The following is a 21,166-nucleotide window of genomic DNA, read 5'->3' on the forward strand; positions in this document are numbered from 1 at the left end:
AGCCTTTGCATCAAAATCTATCTAAAGCATAAATGCTGTGGTAGAAAGATGAAAAGAACACATTTCTATGCTAATTGTTTGTCACAGTAATTAAATGTAGCATTTAGTGTGCATAAGAACAATTGAATTGAATTGCTTTTGTTAGAATAATTGCTATTATGTACAGTTATTACGCATTAGGCTGTGTAAAATTGAATAATTATGCCCCGATGTATCCATCTTGGTCTCTTGCGTCCCCATGGCAACAACATCCAGACGTGAAAACGTCACTGCTGTGTTGTGTTGCCCATTGTCCACAGAACATGCTGCTAATAGCACGGGACCTTCTTTGCTCGTTGTTGTAAATAGGACCTCTGAAGTGAGTGTTTCAAACATGCTTTCTCATTCGCCCATCACAGGAACTGTAATTTAAGTTCCAGTTCGTAGAAACCGTGTAATGTTGATTGTAAAAGTCTTGAGTTGCTGCTTTAGCTGCTAACAGGCTAGGCTAACTGTATCGGCTAGGTTACTGACAGCACAAACCACTAACGTTATCATAGTGTAATTGTTTCTGTGAATCCCAAACTACGCTGTACTTTACCCTGGACATTATTTTGTCGCTGACTGCAGACCATGTGCTTTGTGTGGGTTATTTATTAGTAATTCCGAGGTGAACGAGTATGAATGAACCGTGTTAGCGCTAGCTTCACAGCTAGCTCAGGGGAAGTTTAACCATTCAGCCTTTTTTTAACGAAGCAAACTAATTGGTTAAAATCCCTATAGTTACAATCTATATACTCCTGTCTATTGGAAAAACAAGTGTAAACCCACAGTGCACTGTGGCCAGACATTTGGCACATTTCACAGCTGCTAACAAGCGGTTAAGTGTAAACAATGATCGTAAGGCGTAACGTGCCCACGTTAACACACAGCAGCAGGATAGAGCAGCATCTAAAGTGCACCATGAACGTTTATGTCCGTCTACACCGCATTAATGTACATGTTAGGTGGAATTTGACGTAAGTGGGCAATTATCATGAAGTGATATCAGCTGCTGCATTTTTCTGATTCTAAAATAAGTCACTTTCACTATAATAAACTGTCCAGACGGCTTTTCCTGTTAATAATATGTTAATTATAGGCATCTCTGCAAGGTCACACACTAAAAACTAATATATAAATGTAAACAACCAATAAGCCTGACCTGATCACTGTTGTTCTGTCAGTGGACCGCAGTTTGAAGCGGCGGCAGGTGAAGCCACTTGCTGCCTCTCTCTTGGATGCCTTGGATTATGACAGTTCAGACGACAGTGATTTCGAAGTTGGAGACGCTTCAGGTGAGTTCACATACATGTATAGTCACTAACTGTTTGGATTGATACACTCGGGTAATTAACCTTTTCAATTTGTATTTATTCATAATCATTTAGTCTGTTGTGTAAATGTATCATCTTGTCAGTCTCTTTTTTTTGTGTGTATTTCAAAATACATTGGAAATATGTTCGTGCAGTACATCCATGGGTTTTGGCAGGTTTTTGAGAGCCTGGAAAGAGAAGCTTTTTATTTTAAACTCCATCAAGAAGTCCTCAAGCAGCAATGTCTTCATCTTCATGTAGTTCAAATTTCATTAAAAAAGTTGGATTGATGAGTTATTTACTCTCTAATTATTGATGGATTAATTGAGAGTGTAATTGTTGCATTAATGAATTGGCAAAGTATTAGTTTGTTGCAGCGATGTACTTGAATGAGTGATTGGTGGTGGGAGGCCGTCGGCCTAATAATATTAATATGCAGTCACATCTCTCTTCTGTTTACTAGGGTCCGATGGAACAGGTAACGGCAGCGACGAGGAGGGCTCCAAAGGCAGTGCGGCGGGGTCGGAGAGTGACTCGGAAAATGGGGGCTCCGCAGATGATGGCATCGATGAGGAGGAGGCCAAAGCCCTGGCAGCGGAAGATGCCTTAACAGAGGACGAAGACAAGGCAAAGCCGTCCTCAGGGGCGTCCAAGGCGTCCACAGACAGCCCCAGCAAAGAGAGCGCTGCAGCCGCTCCTCCCAAGAGCCGCCGGAGAAGGAAGAAGACATCCAAGCCTGAACCTGAGCCTGAGCCTGAACCTGAAGCTGAACCTGAAGCTGAACCTGAAGCTGAACCTGAAGCTGAACCTGAAGCTGCTCCTGAAGCTGCACCTGAAGCTGCACCTGAAGCTGCACCCAGCTCTGAGCCAGCTTCTGCCTCTGTGTCTGCCTCTGGTTCCGGGTCTGGGTCTGGGGCAGCAACAGATGAGTCACAGGTAAAGTAAACGCAGCCCTGCCGTTTTTATTCTGTGCTTGTTTCTTGTAGGTCGGCCTGTGCAATTAGTCAAATTTCAGTTGGATTATTGTTGATCATCATCACTAGGATCAATTTCTATTATCAACGTGCTGCGATTTGAAGGACAGGTCTACAGCCTCCTGTGAAAAGAAGAGCATTCATTTTTTGTCTAAGCCAAGGTTTTTTTCGAAACATTATTCATATATTTTTCAAAACATTAGTAAAAGCAACTTGTTTTTCATTTCAAAATCTGAAATAAAAAGAGCAAAGGGTGAGTCCATAAAAAGTTTTTCCCAAAAATGTTTTTGGGGAAATTTGCACATATGTTAAAGGGACTAGTTGGAAGTTGTCATTTTTATACTCACTACTGCCTCCTCAGTTCTTACGTATAACTGCAGTTTCTATATTAAGCTCGTGCATGATGGCTATTCGGACCGAAGTAACACATTTTTGAGTGGCAGTGCAGGATTTTAGTGGTAGTTGTGGTGAATCGGTCTGGGCTCATTCTACACATTAGGACATTGCTGGAGCAAAGCATAATTTTAGCATTTGTAAACTCTGTTTAGTCCCTTTAAAGGAATAGGCCACCCTTTTTATATACTGAGATCTGCTCTTACCTCACTTTAGTCGAGTTAATATATCCCCGTCTGGTCTTTGTCCGTGCGCTCTGTCACGCAAACGGAGCACATACGCAGCCTCTCCCACATGTCACATAGCTCCAAAAAAGCTCACGATAGAAGCTACCAAGCTCTTCCACGTGTTCCCTATTTAAATAAAGTTACGTGAAGTGTTTTCATGCAAAGTATATTTACACAGAAATGTAACGTGTCGATTTTATAAGCAAATAAAAAGGGGGACTATATTGTGAGGCGTAATGATACGAGGAGTAAAACGTCCGCGCAGTAACTCCTAAAGGTTATTGACGGAAGTGAGCGGGGGAAGTCTTTAGGAGTTACTGCGCGGACGTTTTGCTCCTCGTATCATTACGCCTCAAAATATAGTCCCCCTTTTTATTTGCTTATAAAATCGACATGCTACATTTCTGTGTAAATATACTTCGCATTAAAACACTTCACGTAACTTTATTTAAATAGGGAACACGTGGAAGAGCTTGGTAGCTTCTATCGTGAGCTTTTTTGGAGCTATGTGACATGTGGGAGAGGCTGCGTATGTGCTCCGTTTGCGTGACAGAGCGCACGGACAAAGACCAGACGGGGATATATTAACTCGACTAAAGTGAGGTAAGAGCAGATCTCAGTATGTAAAAACGGTGGCCTATTCCTTTAAATAACCCAAAACATAAACTCAAAAGTACATGTAAATGAAAGCATAAAAAATAATCTTTTCTGAGGTAATGCAAACTAATTTGTTGAAACTGTCATTGTCTTTTCTTCAGACTGAACCAAAGAAGTGGAACTTCCGGCGGAACCGGCCGCTGCTGGACTTCACCACGATGGAGGAGCTGAACGAGATGGACGACTACGACAGCGAGGATGACAACGACTGGAGGCCCGCGGCAGGGAAGAAGAAGGGCAAGGCTGGTTCTCAGAAAGGGGGTGGGGCTGAGGAGGAGGGGGGCGGGGCCAGTGACGAAGACGACGATGACGACGATCATGACGATGATAATGATGAAGAGGATGATGATGAAGATGATGAGGACGAAGATGATGAGGATAAGGAGGACGGAGACGAGAACAACAGCAGCAGTGACAGCGACAAGACCCACAAGAAGAACAAGAGCAAGAACAAAAGCAAGAGCGCCACCGCGCTGGACGAGGAGCTCACCAACGACAGCATGTCCCAGGGCAAAGGCAACGAGGTACACCACACCAAATCATCATTCAGTTCACAATGCACATGTTAACATGGCCACATGAGAGAAGACTTCAATATGAAGAGCTACTTCATACAAGAACGGCATGCTTTTTAAATAATAATAATAATAATAATACATAGGTCTTATATAGCGCTTTTCAGGAAACACAAAGACGCTTTACAAGTGAGACAGACAAACAAAGATGGCAGAGCTATTGTTGGTTGTAAGTGAGTTGAAACAGGTGTGTTTTGAGCAGTTTTTTGTAGGTGGCCAGTGAGTCTGAGTTTCTGATGTGGATGGGGAGTGAGTTCCAGAGGGTGGGGGCGGCGATGGCGAAGGCTCGGTCCCCCAGGGTTCGGTGCTTTGATTTGGTGATGGGTTTGAGGAGGTTTAAGTCGGCAGAGCGGAGGAGAGTTTTGACTTTTTAGAGTTTTGATGAAGAATAGTTTTTTGTTTTGAGGGTTCTATTCCATCTTTGAGATTTGCTAATCACCATTTAATTTAAATACACTGAGGCTGATATGCGAGCCTCATGGAGAGGATAGCTTTACTACTTAGCAGGAAGGGAAATACGGGAAAGAGAGACTTATCTTGTTCATATAAAGTGATGCATTTTGCTTTGTCAGAGCAGTAGTCTAAATCTCCTCATGCAGTGTGTATATTCATTGCGTGCAAAAAAGAGGCGTGAAAGTGACAGTTGTCGGCTGCATTCACACCACACCCGCTCCATCCCAGAGTTCCAGTAGAGCCGCTCTGAGACCACCTGGTTCAGCCGGTCTCGGATCGGCTGTTAAGACCGGCTTAAAGTGTTGCGGTTGGATTCACACTGACCGAAAAGTGCAGCTCTCGGGTTGAGAGCCACTTTAGGTCGACCTAACTAGAGCCTGTGTGAAAACGCCCTTGAATGTCTTTAGGTCAATATTTGTTTTGGCTACTAGAAAAACTTGCATGAGTTATTTTTTTGGAAGTGTCAAAAGGCACGCACAGTTTGTGGTTGACTGACATTCACTTCAGTTACTAAATGGTATCTTTTGCTTGCAATTTTGTGAATGTATTTGTGTCAAATGTATTTGTTTCTAAACCAAACTCGTGAGAGAATTGATCTGCTGTGAGGAAGTCCCCAGACTCTCCTGCATTTGAAAAGAAAGTAGTTCGGACAGGCACGCCAGACTAATTAGTTCTAGAGCTAAGTCGAACCTTTGGCACACTCCTTATGTATTGTCAAAGTGATTATGGGATATCTATTCACTGAAAGCAGAGTAGATGAATGTGGTATTGTCCAGCAGGCTGGCTACTTTACAGAGGAAGACACAAAGAGCTTTAGATGGTATCAGGGCCAGTCTAGGTTAATGCCTGTGTCTTTGTAGCATTGTGTGCTGGATTAGAGCGTGCCAGGCGTGGACACTGGACACTGATGATTGTGTGTTGTTCTCAGGACGGCCTGCTGGAGCGCTCCCAGAGCTGGAGCACACAGCACATCCTCATCTGCTGCGTGTGTTTGGGAGACAACAGCGAGGACGCCGACGAGATCATCCAGTGTGACAACTGCGGGGTCACAGTGCACGAAGGTACCACACTGTGCCATCATTCACCAGAGCACACCATAATACACAATACTCTGCAACCAAAGGAGATCAGAGACTGTTCAGCTTATCTATTTATCTTCCTTTGTTGCAAAACAACCTGATCTGTTCTTCTGAAATCATGCTTTTGCTTTACACATTCAAGGGTCAGCTATCTGCCATTTTACAGTGAGTGAAACGCCGACAAAATAGTGGTAATGACAGTGTATTCATTACCTCTGTCCTTTTAAACACAACATTTTTTTTATCACGGGTGTCTCAGAAAATGAATAGCTCGTGTTCGCTTTCATCGGACATCAATTGAAAGTGCATAGCCACACATCACAAGGACCGAAGCCCCGTGTGTCGGCTACAGTAAACAGTGGCATTGATTTCTTGTAGAACGCGGCGTGTCGCATTATTCCTCAGAAAGTGCGAGGGGTTAAGGAGAGAGAAAAGTCCATGTTTCAGCTTTTCCAGCCAAGCGCTGTCAGGCGGCGAACACAATCAATGCCTCTGGAAGTCTGTCTCTGGAAGGCAGCTCTCTCAGGCAGCCCGGGCTGTTCCAGCTGACCATGCACACTGGATCAATGTGGCAACACTCGTCCACAGCCTCTTAATATTCTGTGTGAGCGCTGCTTACAGGAAGACACTTGCAACACCGGCTGATGTGGAGTTACAAAGAGGGACGCACACAAATGCAGGAGGAGCAAGGTTCTGCCCTGTTGCTTTTTTAAGGTTATTAAGGAATGCCTTTTTTTGTTGTTAAGAAAATGCTATATTGATCTAAAACGGCTTGTTCAAAGTTTTCCATTCTTCGTTTCCAGTTTGGCTTGAGCTGTAAATCTCCTTCATTTCTTCAAAGCCCGGTGTACACAGCACAATTTTTTCCATCTCATATTGTTCTTCGATGACGCACAGCAAGACGTGGAGAATGTAAAAGCCTGAGTCTGCACTCGTCTCCGCTGTGCGACGGTTCAAAGAGTGCTTACAGGAAGACAATAGTAGCTTCGACCAAGTTTGCCATAGCAAGTTACAGGCTTCAGGCGGTGTGTGTTTAGCTGAGGCGAGAGCGGCTTGCTAGGGGTGCTTATGTTTCTGAAAAAACAGTCCCATTCGTACCTGGGCTCTGTTCCGTATGACTCTGGCGATGCGCTGGTGCTCTACTCTGTTACTGTCTCACTTGGCAGAGATCCTGCAGCGAGAGGACGCTTACTCTGCAACTAGCTTTCCTAAATTTCGGACAGTGCCTGATGCCGGTCACAGCTCGTCCCCTCACTCCCCATCAAAGCAAACCCCCGATACCTCACCGGCTCCATGGATGTAGCTACTATGGGACATCAGCGCTAGCATCAGAAAAAGGCTGCTGAACAAAGTGGATGTTTTCCCTGGTGCTTGGCGGATGAGAGGAGAGTTTCGGGGGAATAGTTGCCGCAGAATATTCAAAGATTGCTCATGCATGAATGGCCCCAAACACCAATTCAGATTTGTTTTTAATGAGGGAACAACATTGTTACATGGTAATAACCAGCAGATTATTATTCGGGTTAGGGACCATCATTTTTTTTTTTTATACCAGTGCTATAATGATACTTGTTATTTGATACCGCTACCTGAACGATACTAAAATATCGGGTTCATCTCCAATGTCAAGAAATGTGTGAAAAATGGCGAATAATTTGGAAAATAATGGGGGTAAATTGGGAGAACGTGTGGAAAGGGAATTGGGAGAAAATGGGGCAAAAATTGGGAAATCAATGGGGGGAGTGAAGAATGGTAAATGGTAGAAAAAATGGGGGGAAAGGCAAATATTAATAAAAAATGAGCAAAAATTAGGGAGGAAATTTGGGAAAACAAGAGAAATTGGGGCAAAAATAAGGAAAAAATGGGGAAAACATTGGACAATTTTCTTTTGAAAAAAATAGGGAAAAAAATAATAAAAATTTGCCAAAAATTGGGGAAATTTTTTTTGTATTTGAGCTGAAACAAGCAGTGTTAATTTCGTCGACTAAAATATTTAGTCTTAATTTGAGTCAAAGTGACATTCTTGATGACTAAAATTGGACTAAAACTAAATTAAAAGTTATTCATGAGACTAAAACTGTGACTAAAATGTCCAGAAATTTTAGTCGACTAAAATAAGACTAAATAAAAATGAAAGGGAGAGACTAAAATCATCCAAACTTCTATTGACCGTCTGAAAGAGCCTCATATGTAAATTCTCTACCAAAGGATCAGCTCTGAGCTTTGTTCATGTGGAGCAGCTCCATGAAGCAGAGGAACAAGATTAAATATGATTATAATGAATATTATCAATGCAAAGTAAACTACTAAGTAAGTAAACGACTAAATTCATCTTAAATTTAGTCGACTAAATTTACTTGCAATTTTAGTCGACTAAAGCTAGACCAAAATTGAAGATATTTTTTTGACTAAAACTAGACTAAAATCGAATTACATTTTCGTCAAAAGACTAAGACTAAAACTAAATTAAAATATGTTGTCAAAATTAACACTGGAAACAAGCAAGTCACTGCCTTTAATGCTGTCCCTGGACCAACAGTATCAATACTTTGCTCTAAAAATGTAAGATTTTTTTCCGATACTTTTATTTTGTCGATACCAGTAGTGCCTAAACTGGTATCGTTTAACAGTACGCAGCCCTAATTATTACACGATAACTCCTTCTCATAATACTTCGCTGTGGTATTTTGCTAGGTGTTTGGAGAAGTAAGAGCCCTAAATGACAGACTGGAACTCGTATTCATTGAACCGTGGTTATCTGATGCGCTCCAGGTCACTCTCACATGTCATTCTGAATAGATTGAGTGGAAATGCTCCTAATCACCGCTCCCTGTGGACACACGGCTGATATTACAGGAGCTCATATATTTACCCTGTTTTCTTCGGTTGATATTTAGTTCCCCAGAGAGCTGTCTAATCTGCCTGAGGAGACACACGGGGGGCTGGAGGAGGCGAGAGAGAGAGAGAGAGAGTTTTTATCTCCTTTCCCAGGTAAAAGACGCGGAGCAAGGCAAAGACAGGCCTTTTTATTCAGGGCAGTAAAATATGGAAGTTAATTCTGGCCATAAGTCGTGTGTTTTGTGTACTTTGCTCCAAATGGATAGATTTACGACGCTATTAGGTCTAATTCTGAAGCTCAGCTCTTTTTGTGCTGATGGACTACAGTATCTTCCCTCAGATTTACAGTGCAGCGTCACGCCAAGGAATAAAACACAGTGACTGCGCGCACGAGCTTCCAGAAATTCTAGTTTTAAGACATAAATTTGAGGATTTTACTGCTTTCAATTTCCCCGCTGTGTGGAAAAAGTTCAGAAATGGTTTTACTGCGGATACAGAGCTGAATATGAAAGGTCAAAAAGTCTGGTTTATTTGCAAATTTCTGAGATAATGTTGGCTTTGTGCTCCGGTAGAGAATTAAACTTGAGATTTAATTCTGTGACTTAATCATAGTATTTGCGATTTTGCTTGATGTGGCCCTACTTTTAACTCCGAATGCGTCGCCAAAGCATTTGAATATCGTATTTCTTCCCCTTCCCCTCTGCTGGTCCCCGCTCTCTCCTCTCTATAAATTCTGCACTTTAATCCAGTGCTCTCCTTCAGGTGCTCTCCGTATTTATGCATTCAGGCCCTCTCCCGTGCATTTATTTGGAGTTGAGCTGAGTTGCCACAGCGAGATGTGCCTGATTATGAGCAGCGCAGCGCTGAGGCGGCCCGCTCTGACCCCTCGCAGTAAGCACAATTGTTGATGAGCTCCCGGTTTATCACAAATACATTTCACTGTATAATTTGGGAGAAATGTGTTTTAAACTGATGCAAAAGTGCTGCGATAAACAAAAACAAAATAGTCCCAAAAGTGCCCCGACATGAACTCTGTTGGTTAATGCAAGAATCTGTCGCTGCTGTTGGGGCAATTTCAGAAAACTGTCAAAAAGTTAGGGACTTGTTAAAAGGTGTTTTTCTGGACAAAGTTCTCCCTGAGTTTTCTTTTTTTTTAGGTTTTAGCTGGAATGTTAAAGATTATTGACATCTGTTACTGATTTCAGACAGAGCCTTAGGCGTAGTAAGATCAGGTTTACTTTATTGACCAGTGTGGTAAATTTGCTGGATTTCACCCATGACCACTGCCGCTGGCGACGGCCAAACTGCAGGATGTTCAGCTTATTTTTGCATGATTTTAGGTTAGCTTGTTGATACGCTTGGCATACTTGCCTTTAAAGCCACACTGCATAGAATTTTACCCAATAAATACAATTTTGATACAATTTTTTATTCATCATTTATACAAACAAACATGTGCTTTTGCTGTGAGCGGCTCACCTCTCCTAAGACATGACTGTAACTTTACCAGGAGTGGTTATATCTCAAGCTCGTCTCCATGGAGATGTGACTAAAGCAGAATTTGAGATTTGTATAGGTTATAGGCCCTCGTCCAAATCCATCCTTTGATTACCCACTGCAGTAAGAGCATTTTCTGTGTCGAGCTGGTCATGGAGCATGTTTTGTATCGATGGCAACCGTATTGTCCAAAATGTTACACAGTGTGACTTTTAAATCAAACTGTTTAACAAATAAAGCTTAGTGATAATAATAGTGGCTTACACTTGTATTGCGCTTTTCAAGCCTGCGTTACCAAGTTTCTCAAAGCGCCACACTGTAGTCCTTATTCATTCACTCCATAGATACAGACGGCATCTCGTCATAGAAGGGGGCTTGGCCTCGCCGAGGGGGAAAATAGAATCTTTTGGGAAACACAATTTTTCACTAATTTTAGCCATTTTCTGGTGGAATATGAACTTATTTATCACATACAAATAAAGTCCAGTGTAAATCGGGTTCATATGGATATTTTCTCACAGCAGATTGTTCTGTAGAAGTGAAAAAACGTCAGTCATAGCAAGCGCTAGCTGGCGTTAGCATTAGCACAATGCTAACAAGTAGCATCATATTAGCATTCTCAGTTTTTTTTAATGTATTCATGGGCTGTTGAACCAATTTGCTCCTCTCCATGTCTTTGTATTTTTATTTAGTAGAAAACTATATTCATAATTCAGTGTTTGTTGAAGTAGTAATTAGAGAAAAATGACCATATATGGGCGATTCCAGAGATGCCGTCTCTATCTATATTTGATGATGGTAAGCTACTATTGTAACCACAGCCGTCTTTGGGGTATACTGAAGGAAGCGAGGCTGCCAATCTCCACCATCGGCCTCACCGACCACTACCAACCACTCACACACTCATCCATCCTGGCATTTACTCTACAATATTATCAGTTACCCTAGCTTTAACCGCTATCAATTGTTGTTTCCCACTTAGAACAATCCAAACTCAAAGTTCTGAAACTGACGAAAAAGCAGTTTGAAGTTTTGTTAAGCTGTTTGCTCAGAAGTGCATAATCATGGGCCATGGCCGATAAACCGACTTTTGGGCAGCGCAGCATCGATATTTCACCTTTCAAGTATCTTGTGTGTTGCTTGGAGTGGGGGAATTAACAATAGTAAACACAGGACACAAGCCACCATTTTTAGCCAACGGCATCCTAGCAAATTAACGTCTTAATAAATACAGTTTGAGCGCAGAATGGGTCCGATGATCGTTTATGGGAGTTGTAAATATAGAGGACACTTCTGGATCTTATCTTTTACAGAATCCAGGACATACAAATGAAAGCGCTCCTGCAGTAAAAGAAGAAACAGCCAAAGTGAACAAAAATTACTCAAACATGTGTGAATGAAGCAAAAAGGTGTTTTTTTTTTTAACAAGGAAACGATGTTATAAGTCGCGGAATCCAAAAGCTCCAGTGTCCAGACATATCTTAAGCCTGACTGAAGCGTAATATTGGACTTGTAAAGTTTCACGTCTGGGTTCAGGAGAGCTGTGGAAACGCAGCACGAGTGGCCGGATCACAGAGAGCGCAGCCGTGTAATGCTGAATGTTAAAAGCCGGGTCGGGGAGTGCCGCGCAGAGCTGTCAGGAGGCACACCTCACACTACTCCCCAGCCTTTGTTCTGGTGCTTGCCCCGCTGCCCAGACGCCGGCGCCCGCTCCCCTCAGCAGACGCCCGGCCCACATGAAAGCCACGCTCGCACCTAACGAGTGATCAAAAGAAGCGAGCCAAGGCAGCGCCGCAGACCTGCTCTCCTGACGGTGGGGTTATCGCCGTCGTTCCACTGTAGCAGCGGTAATGAGATCTGCATAGAGTCGTCACAGTTACAGCCCACTCCCATGGATAAAAGCACATCATTAAAATATCCAACAACCAGGATTTATCTGGTGGTCACTGGATCACTAGTAGGAATGAAAATCAAAATGACATCATGATATGACGACACAAATGAATCTACTTCCAATATACTGTACTTTACTACACTTTACTATTACAACACATAAACGTTAGGCACAAGTGTGGTTACTTACATTTGCTATTATGTTTTTAATTCTCATCCAGGGCTTGTAGCAGTTTCAAGGCACTGCATTTGTGAAAAATATTTGATGTTTTCTGCTCTTTTTTTAATCATCCAAGGTCAGGCTTTCATTCATTTCCCCCAATGGAGACGTGATGTTTCGCCCTTTGCAAAAGACTGTTCCTCATTTTGATTTGATTGTGCTTCATTTTTGCTAAACTACAGACATGGATGAAAGTGTTGGCAGTCTTGAAGTTTTTCCCATTAAATCTCATTCAGACGTCAGCAGATAGTCCACGCCGAAACTGATGTACTGTGAGCCTGCAGGACAGCTTGAATTTCTTTAAGTTGATTTTGAGGCTGCTTTTATCCGTCCGGACTCTCCTGCGTTGCAGCCTTTTATCAATTTTTCCTCCTCTGTCCACGTCCAGGGAGGTTAGCTGTGGTGCCATGGGTTGTAAAGCTTCGTAATTATGCTGCGCAGTGTGGACAAAGGAACATTATGATCCCTGGAAGTTTGGACTTGATGCTGTTGATGTTTTTCCACAATCCGGGTTCTCAAGTTGCTTGGTATGGCAAGCACAGACAGACATACAAAGCAAAGATTGACCCCCAGATTCCACATCTTCTGCCTGTTTGTTCAGCTCCACTCCGCCTCCGAAGGACGGCGACATCAACGGCCACTACCTTCTCTTTCCTTCAGTCCGCCCCGGTCCTCTCCGGCGCGATCGAAGTGAGCACGTGCACAGCGACGAGTTTGAGAAATAAAACCATTAGTAAAATAATAAATAACTATTTAGGGGCAGGCAAGCTATAAACATGTTTTTTCCACTTGTGCACGAGGGAGAGAGAGGCAGAAGAAAAGTTACGTGAATGAGAGCAATAGAACCTTAATCGGGCCATGCGGTTGTTTTTAACAAACTCATACAGAGGGAAATATCGAGGTTGTGTGAAATAGTAACATTTTTGTTCAAATAAAGAGGGTATTTACTTTGAAAATCCGGATGTTGTTGATGCTTCTTCCTGTCTGGTGCAATCTGAACTGTGGAGCTTGATCTGGCTGGTGCTGACAAAGCTGAAAAATAGAGTTTGTCTGTATTTTTGTCCGGGACAGATGGAGACCCCTCTTAGCGGAGAGGAGGATGTGGAATGTTGATAGTTGTGGATGTTCTTAACAGTTAAAATGGCAACGCATAGTTATTTATTAACAATGTGTGAGATGATAACTGGGTTGAGACTCTGGGTGGGGGCCCTGTCCCAGGTGTGCACCCAGCTCTTCAGGACCCCTGCCAGAGCAGAACAATCTGCGCTGAAAGATAAAAACAGACATTTAGGGAGGGCGGGTAGGGTCGACAGTTTCAGACAAACAGTGTTGAAGGGGCCTGGTATGAAGGTTAATTTGTGTTTTTATTATCAAGGTGTTTTTTATACACTGAATTTATGTATCTGAATTTTGTGCATCCGTATTTCACCACCATATTTTAAAAAATTCAGCGTATTTTTTTTCGCTGTTGAAAAAAATATTTCGGCGTATTTTTATCCGCTGCTGTAAAAAAGCTGCGAAAAACAGCTGATGAGCAGCCAATCAGATCGTGAGTTCCCAGAGCGCAGCCAAGGAGGAAACTGGCTGCATCCAAACGTCAAACTAGAGTTAAAAGTACTCACTTAAACCCAGAATAAAATTGTAAAACTAAATGCATTCATTGTCGAAGCGTGGGATCTGATCACTGGTGCTGGACCAGGTTGAAAGGAGCAGGCGTTTTTATAGAAACTTATGAATATGCGTATTAGCTTAGCGCTCACTCATTTCAATGGGTTAGCCTAGCCTAGAGGCGTCCATTGGTTTACATGAACCAGTTAGCATTGGACATTGAGCTGCTGTTTCTCCTAAAACATTCAACAAAATTAAATGATCCCAAGCTCAACTATATATGTAGTGTGAGAACAGTGCATTCATTCATTCACTCTGAACACACAATGTTATAACGGGGTCAACATCGGACCTTCCAAACGCCGGAGGTGGGCCCGGTGTTCCCCGACTGCGGGTCTCGCTCATAGACATGTTAGACAGTCCTGCTGTAAAAAATTCAGATACATAAATTCAGTGTATAAAAAACACCTTGATAGTAAAAACACAAATTAACCTTTATAGCCTGGCTGCTGTAGATAGGGTATCTGGGTGTTGAGAAGCGTGGTTAGGGGACGGCAGGAGAATGGGTTGGTCGAGGCGTAGTCCTTCTCCTGAACCATGTGAATAAATATTGACTCAATTTTCGAAGATTATTATGTGCTCCTTTTTTTCCCTCCAGTGATTTCCATTTTATAAAAATACAGTAGGTCTGTCAAACTGTTTCAATTTGCGTGTGCTTGAATCTCCCAATTCCAGCTACAACAACAGAAACCAGTGAAGTTTAAAGTAGCACGATGTAACACGTTTTGACTTTGCAAACACAAATCCGCCAGCATTAAAGAGGCACTTGAAGTGTTATACCACAGCATCATAGCGGCGCCATGACGACTAATGTTATCGTTGCCATTGCTCAGCCCTATTTTGCCGTGTGTCAGACGAACAGCACACTGTCGCCTGATGAAAGCCAGATTTCTGTCATTATTTTACATGACATCAGGCACTTGTTGGTGATGATTACCGAATGCCGCACAATCTGTTACATTACTGTGCAGTTTTAATGTTGGATCAAATCTCCCATCAAATTTCTCCCCATTCATCGAGCCCTAAATGGAAGCATCTGTCGTCATTGTGGCTTCCCCCCCTTATGGATTCTGAGTCGGTCCGCGGCAGACAGCTATAGATAGATGATTAGTGCGACTGAAGCCAAGCTCAAAATGTGAGCCATCACCGCTGTCAGGAAAACAGATGGCCGCTGATGCGCTTTTGAGGTGCTCATCACTTGTCTTTTCATCAAAGCAGCCAAGCCACACCATCGCCGCTATCAAAACAGGATTTTAGACCAGGAAGTGTTTTTTTGTTTATTATGTTATGCTGACATCTGTGTATTTGTTGTTATTATTGTTTTAGTAACACACATCTGCATAATAACATACTGTAAATCCTTTATAGAGATCTCAAACTTTTCTCGATCCGCTGTATTGTCGAGAGCCTGCAAAAATGGTTCCTCTTGTCCAAATCTCCATGTAGTTAACACGCTCTACCTTGGCCCCCCCCTCCTTTTTCTTTCGCCGGTCTCGTCAATTCCGACACGGATAATCTCTGCCTTCACGGATTACGAAGCTATCCTGTAGTCATCATTTTTTTGTCAGCTTAGCTCATATTAGCCAGCGACCCATGGCTTGACCGCTCCGGCTTTGTAACGGAGTTCAAAAAAAGGGAACAGCGGAGGTTGGAGGTAAAAAAAAAAAAAAAAACGTCCCGACCCACCTCAAGAAGGAGCTGCCGTTGGCGCTGCTTAGGTGCTTTTCACTAAAACCTGTTTTAAAAAAGGGCTCCATCGGGATTGGGGAACGCTGGGATTTGGCCCCCCTGACCTTTGCAGCGACTGCGAAGGGAAATGGTGGCAGAAATAGGTTTTTCTGGTGTGAAGGTCAGAAGGGCTTTAGTTGTGACTTCGTTGCTGTAAATTGTTTGTGATAGACACTTGTGGGTCAAGGTTTGCATGAATGAATAACATTGATACAAACCTAGCGCTTTTTCACCTCCTTTAGCCACTCAAAGTACATATGATGATACATACTTTATTACAGCAATAATCTGGATCACATTTGGCATGAAATATCCCTGTTACTGTGCTTTTTGCTACCTCTCAGTACATTTATTTGAAAAACAAGACAAAAAAAAAGTAGTAGGCAAGGCAAGTTTATTTGTAGAGCACAATTCATCCACAAGGCAATTCAAAGTGCTTCACAGTTGCATAAATACAAGAGTGCAGATACAATACTTTCAGTCATATGCATGGGCAAAAAGAACTGTTTTCAGCCTGGATTTGAACATTGTCAGAGTTGAGGCCTGTCTCACATCCTCGTGAAGACTGTTCCAGATTTTAGCTGCATGAAACTGAAACGCAGCCTCACCGTGTTTAGTGTTGACTCTGGGAACCACCAGGAGACCCCTCCCTGAAGTTCTCAGGGCCCGAGTTGATTCCCGCTGTTTTAAATTCTATTCTCTGAGTGACAGGAAGCCAGTGCAGAGACCGGAGCACTGGACTAATATGGTCGTATTTCCTGGTTCTTGTCAGGACTCGAGAAGCAGCGTTCTGGATGTACTGCAGCTGTCTGACAGTGAGCGGCCGTTACAGTCGTCTAACCTGCTGGAGACAAATGCATGGATAAGTCTCTCTAGGTCTGGTTTTGACACTATTCCTCTGATCTTAGCCATGTTTTTCAGATGGTGAAAAGCTGATGATGTTATAGCTTTGATGTGGCTGTTTAAGTTCAGGTCTAAGTCCATGATTACTCCTAGATTTCTAGCCTAATTTTTTGGTTTTAGAGAGCGATACTCGAGGTGACTGATAACACTTTGTCTTTGTGTCTGTGGGCAAAAACGATGATCTCAGTTTTGTCTGTGTTTAGCTGGAGAAAGTTGTTTAGCATCCACAAGTGTATCTACACTCTATTATCTAATATTGTATACTAGTATGTCTAGTATTGCTGGGTTGCAGGTTCTAGAATATGATGATGTCATCGGACCCAACGGGGGGCAGGAGCCAGTTTTTCCTATTAACAACACTACACTTTCACAAGTCGTAGCTAAAAAGAAAATATATGAATATAAAAAAGTATAACAGTCACTGGGTCCATGATCTCTCTGTACAAGACCAAAAATGTCCTCAAAAACAAAATAATTTTTCCTTTATATAATAGTATGGGCCTTTAGAATGCTGTGATGTCACCTGCAACCCAGCAATTGCCCTGAGCTTGACCACTGTCATGTTTTTAAAGATGATCAACAATCTTTTTATGATTATTTTTGCTAGTTTTCACCTGTTTTCTTTTAAGAGGAAGGACCCAGTGTCTAAACACTGTGTTCGTCCCGCTGCCCCTCAAAATATGAGTCTGCACAGCGTCCTTGTCTTTTTCCTCCTCTGAGGTAAATCTTCTGCCTTGAGCCAATCACTGAGCACAAAAACTGCAGTTGCATTCCAGAGCACAGTTCAGAATTCGAAAGTCCCCGTGACACGCGGCGAACGCTTTCTCAATCAGAGAGGACATGCCTCCACCAAATAAAGTGTAGAGCAGAATAAACAACTCCGTCTGCCCCAGTGTTTGCTCTCGACGGTCGCCGCGGTGACAGGCATGCAGAGCGGCCGGCGTTTGATTTGTGAGTCTTCCCCAGCGCCTCGGTTCGCCCGGAGGCTGGCGGACTGAATTAGGAGCTGGAGCGTTATCTCCCCAGCCGAGGCTCAGAGCTGATTGCTGCCCTCATTGGTAGTGAAGAGCACGTCTGCCTGGTGTAATAGCTGCCATAGAAACCACATCAGCCAAGTAATTGTTTAGGCCACCTCGGAAAATTAAGAGGACGCCATTAAAATGCTTCTCTGGGGGTATATTTGTATATTCCTCCAGCCGATGTTCAATTTGTAGCGCGCTTATGACACCATACAGTTTGTGGTAACTCGGATCCAACATCAGACACAAGTGACTCACCATTTGAGAATATACGGCATTGAGTTGAACTTTTGTATTTGCTCCAAACCCAGTTATGAGAGTCCAAACCGTTTCTCAAAGTCTGATCATTTGAACTTGCTGTGTCAGTGCGTAATGTCAGCTGACACAATGAGATCACTGAGATTTACACATTTGTTTGCCTTGTTTAGTTCACCATCCTCCATATCATGCAGTCCTAACGTCAGCCTTCTGCTCAAATATTTTTCTAAGGTGCATTTTCAATTGGCAAGTAATTCACACTTTCACACATCAAAACAATGATGCCCATAAAAATAAAAATAAAGTATTGGGGGCACAAAGAAACAACGGCAAAGAAACAATTCTTGGTTTGTGTGGAAGAATGGTCCAAAAATACATCTAAGCATTGCACTAGTTTGAATACTGGAGGGCTCCTAAAGAATTTGTTATAATCACTTTTGTCAGTATTTAAATACATTGCAATACTTTATTTTCAGGGTAGCCACAGTATTTCTAAAGGTGCATTTTATTGAGATTTTAGTAATCTCAATAAAATGTAATTCACACAAAGTAATTCACACAAAGCACAGATGTTGCCCATAACGTGGCGACCCTTCTCCCGCTCTAAGTATGTAATACTATGAGATTGACTGATTGGGTATGAAATGTGCTGGAGGCAGAACAAACAGTGCAGCTCATTGCGTTTGTAAATGTCTAAATGTGAGAGGTGGCAGACGAGCCGTGTTCCTGTCACAGGGCTGTGGTTACAGTGTGAACAGTCGGCTCACTGGCCTATATCTCCTCCTGCCCCGTGGATACACGCTGACAAACCCTCATGTTCTCCACATTACTGCCCTTCATGAAAGGCGCTGACACAGAAAATGGGACGACTGATGTTATCTGTAATGAACAGTGTAATTGCCGTTGCTTTTCCTCCCCCCGTGTTCCCCAGGCTGCTACGGCGTGGACGGGGAGAGCGACTCCATCATGAGCTCCGCCTCCGAGAACTCCACCGAGCCGTGGTTCTGCGACGCCTGTAAGAACGGCGTCACCCCGAGCTGCGAGCTGTGCCCCAACCAGGACGGCATCTTCAAGGAGACGGACGCCGGCAGGTGGGCAAGGCACTCTACCGCAGCACCAGTCTGCACAGTGTCTTTTATAACAGACCTGGAGTTGTGATTTGAGCTGCTAACGCATATTTGAGTAGTCTTTGGAGCTTCCCCTGAGGTGATTTTCAACAGCCCAGAGAAAGCTCTTCCTGAGGTCCTATACAGTCTTTCCTCACCTCTTCGTCTCTTGCTAAACTTAATCCTTTCATCATGTCGTAAAAAACACTTGCCTTAGCCTCACAATAGCAGCACGAGGTCACCGGTCTATTTTTGTCCTGTGCCCTTTCACTTTATTTAAACAGCTGCGGAGCAGGGGGAGGGGCTTATGGTGAAAATACTTGGACGACTGGATATTATCAATATTGCATTTTCTAACCAGTGAAGTGTAAGATGGCAATAAAGATGTGCTTGAGATTATTACCAAATGCTCACATCAGTCCAAATAAACCCCACAATTCAACAACACATGATCTGTGCCTTAACCTGGTGGACATGCTTTAGTCTGACAATGAGAGAAAGTGCAGTAGGTTCAGGAAGTATCACGGGCACAGAACTAACCTTTTATAAATGTTCTTAAAACACCAACCTGCAACAGAGGGTCTGCAGTTGTTGCATTGTGTCTGGATGCTTATGTCACAATGAAATGCTAGTTTTTCCTTTTTTGTACATTCAGTGTAAAAAAAATTCTTATATAATAAAATGGAAAAAATTAGAGCTGATCTGAAAACTTTCTGAACCCTCTTCTGCCCAGTAAAGAGTGTCTGATTCTCTCTATGGCAGGAAGTTCTAGTGCAGTTGAGAAACTTTGGGTATAATGTGGCCAATGCAATAATATACATTTTATCACACAGATGTAATTGCACAAAACCAGCAGGACAACTGCCATTCACACGAGCCATAGAATGGAACACGCTCCGAAACAAATAAGACCTAATGACCTTAGCTGGTAGAAATGCTGCAGACAGCCAAAGGCTATCTAAACAGTACATTTATTCAGCGGTGGAGAGAAAAGGAAGTGGGATTAAGGAGGCGAGAGAGGGAGCGGCAGTGGGATGGAGAGAAGCGCAGAGATAGAGGAAGAAAAAGAGTGAGAGAAAAGAGTGTGTTATGTGGAGCGTGGAGACTTCAGCCACGTTATCGCTGATAGTGCTTCTCAGCCAAGCTGCACCCAAATTTACTACTTCACTAGAGCATGAAAAACACAGCAAATTAAACTGTGAAGCGCTTGCTTGCTAGAGATGGATATCTTTATATTGGACTTCGGATTCTCTTCCCTAAAGTCCACATTTGAAATTGTGTCACACTGAACTGTAGCTGGGCCGGGGCTACAGAAATCTATGAATCCGTTTCTTTATGCCGTCTGCGCAAGTCGTTGCGGTAAATTTGATCACATTAACTTACTTTTTGTTGGGCATTATTCCCCACATTCAAAGGGCATGTTGCAGGTTTTATTTTTTTTCTAATTCCGTAAGTGTAATGCATTGTTTTACACCAATGAAGTGGCAATTGTATTAAGAAAAGTTGATATTTATATAGTGAAACGGTAGTTCTCACATTTTCAGGACTAAAGACTAAACTTGGTCTAAAATAGATTTAAAATATACTAATCTTACTAAATTTTGAGAAACCCTGAGTAAACCAGAAGAAACATTGAAACGTAAATGTATTATTAAAGTGGTAGTCTGGAAGTCTAAATGTTTTAAAAATGTTATAAATTGTGCAAAATCGACCGGCTGGTGTTGCATTTTGATGTAAAGTAAGTAATAATATATAAAAATAATATATATTATTGTTTGTAAAGTCCCTCCTTCCCTGATCTCAGCAACTAATCAGAGTCCTGTATCTTTTCGCATCAACCAATGAGACGAGCTTTTCCTGTGAACCAGACTGTCGGGTCCAATCAGGAGGGAGGGGGAGGAGCTTGATCATTTACTTTTGAAAATTCTCTTCCTGCTCTCCTCATTTTTCAAATCGAGAAGGGCTTTCTGGTTAAAGAGCGGAGGAATTTGTTAACTTTCAGATTTCACTCTATCTCCTACTTTGCAAACTTACAGAGCATCACTTTAAAGGGCAGGCTTTATGCTTGTTGCCGGTATTTGGTAATAACCTCAAACACATTTTTTATCATTATCTTGTGTCACATTGTTGGTTAGAAAATGCAATCTTGAACTAAAACTGCTCAAATAAAATATCTAGTAGTCTCACTTCCTGGTTTCACGCAATCTCCTCATAAGCCCCTCCCACTCCCCCCTTCTCTTGCTCCCCTTTGCTGCGCCGCTCTTTCAATAAAAACAAATAAAAAAAGGTAGTGCAGCTGTATTGAAGTTATGTTTTAACTTTGCGATGAGAGGATTAAGCTGAG

At 42.6% G+C, this 21,166-nt stretch overlaps 1 protein-coding gene across 3 annotated transcripts in view; it reads left to right on the forward strand.

The window, feature by feature from the left end:
- Positions 1 to 242: 242 nt before the first annotated feature.
- The window catches only part of phf14 (PHD finger protein 14), a 93,966-nt gene continuing 73,042 nt past the window's right edge, over positions 243 to 21,166 (forward strand). For all 3 annotated transcript variants that reach the window (XM_079571222.1, XM_079571223.1, XM_079571224.1), the window contains exons 1-6: positions 243 to 358; positions 1,206 to 1,316; positions 1,798 to 2,270; positions 3,687 to 4,109; positions 5,542 to 5,674; positions 18,648 to 18,807. In XM_079571222.1, the coding sequence (XP_079427348.1) occupies position 358; positions 1,206 to 1,316; positions 1,798 to 2,270; positions 3,687 to 4,109; positions 5,542 to 5,674; positions 18,648 to 18,807 (1,301 nt within the window). In that variant the 5' untranslated portion in view covers positions 243 to 357. The remainder of the gene's footprint in view (positions 359 to 1,205; positions 1,317 to 1,797; positions 2,271 to 3,686; positions 4,110 to 5,541; positions 5,675 to 18,647; positions 18,808 to 21,166) is intronic.

This window comes from Gobius niger, assembly GCF_951799975.1.
Source record: "Gobius niger genome assembly, chromosome: 14".
Lineage (NCBI taxonomy): Eukaryota > Metazoa > Chordata > Actinopteri > Gobiiformes > Gobiidae > Gobius > Gobius niger.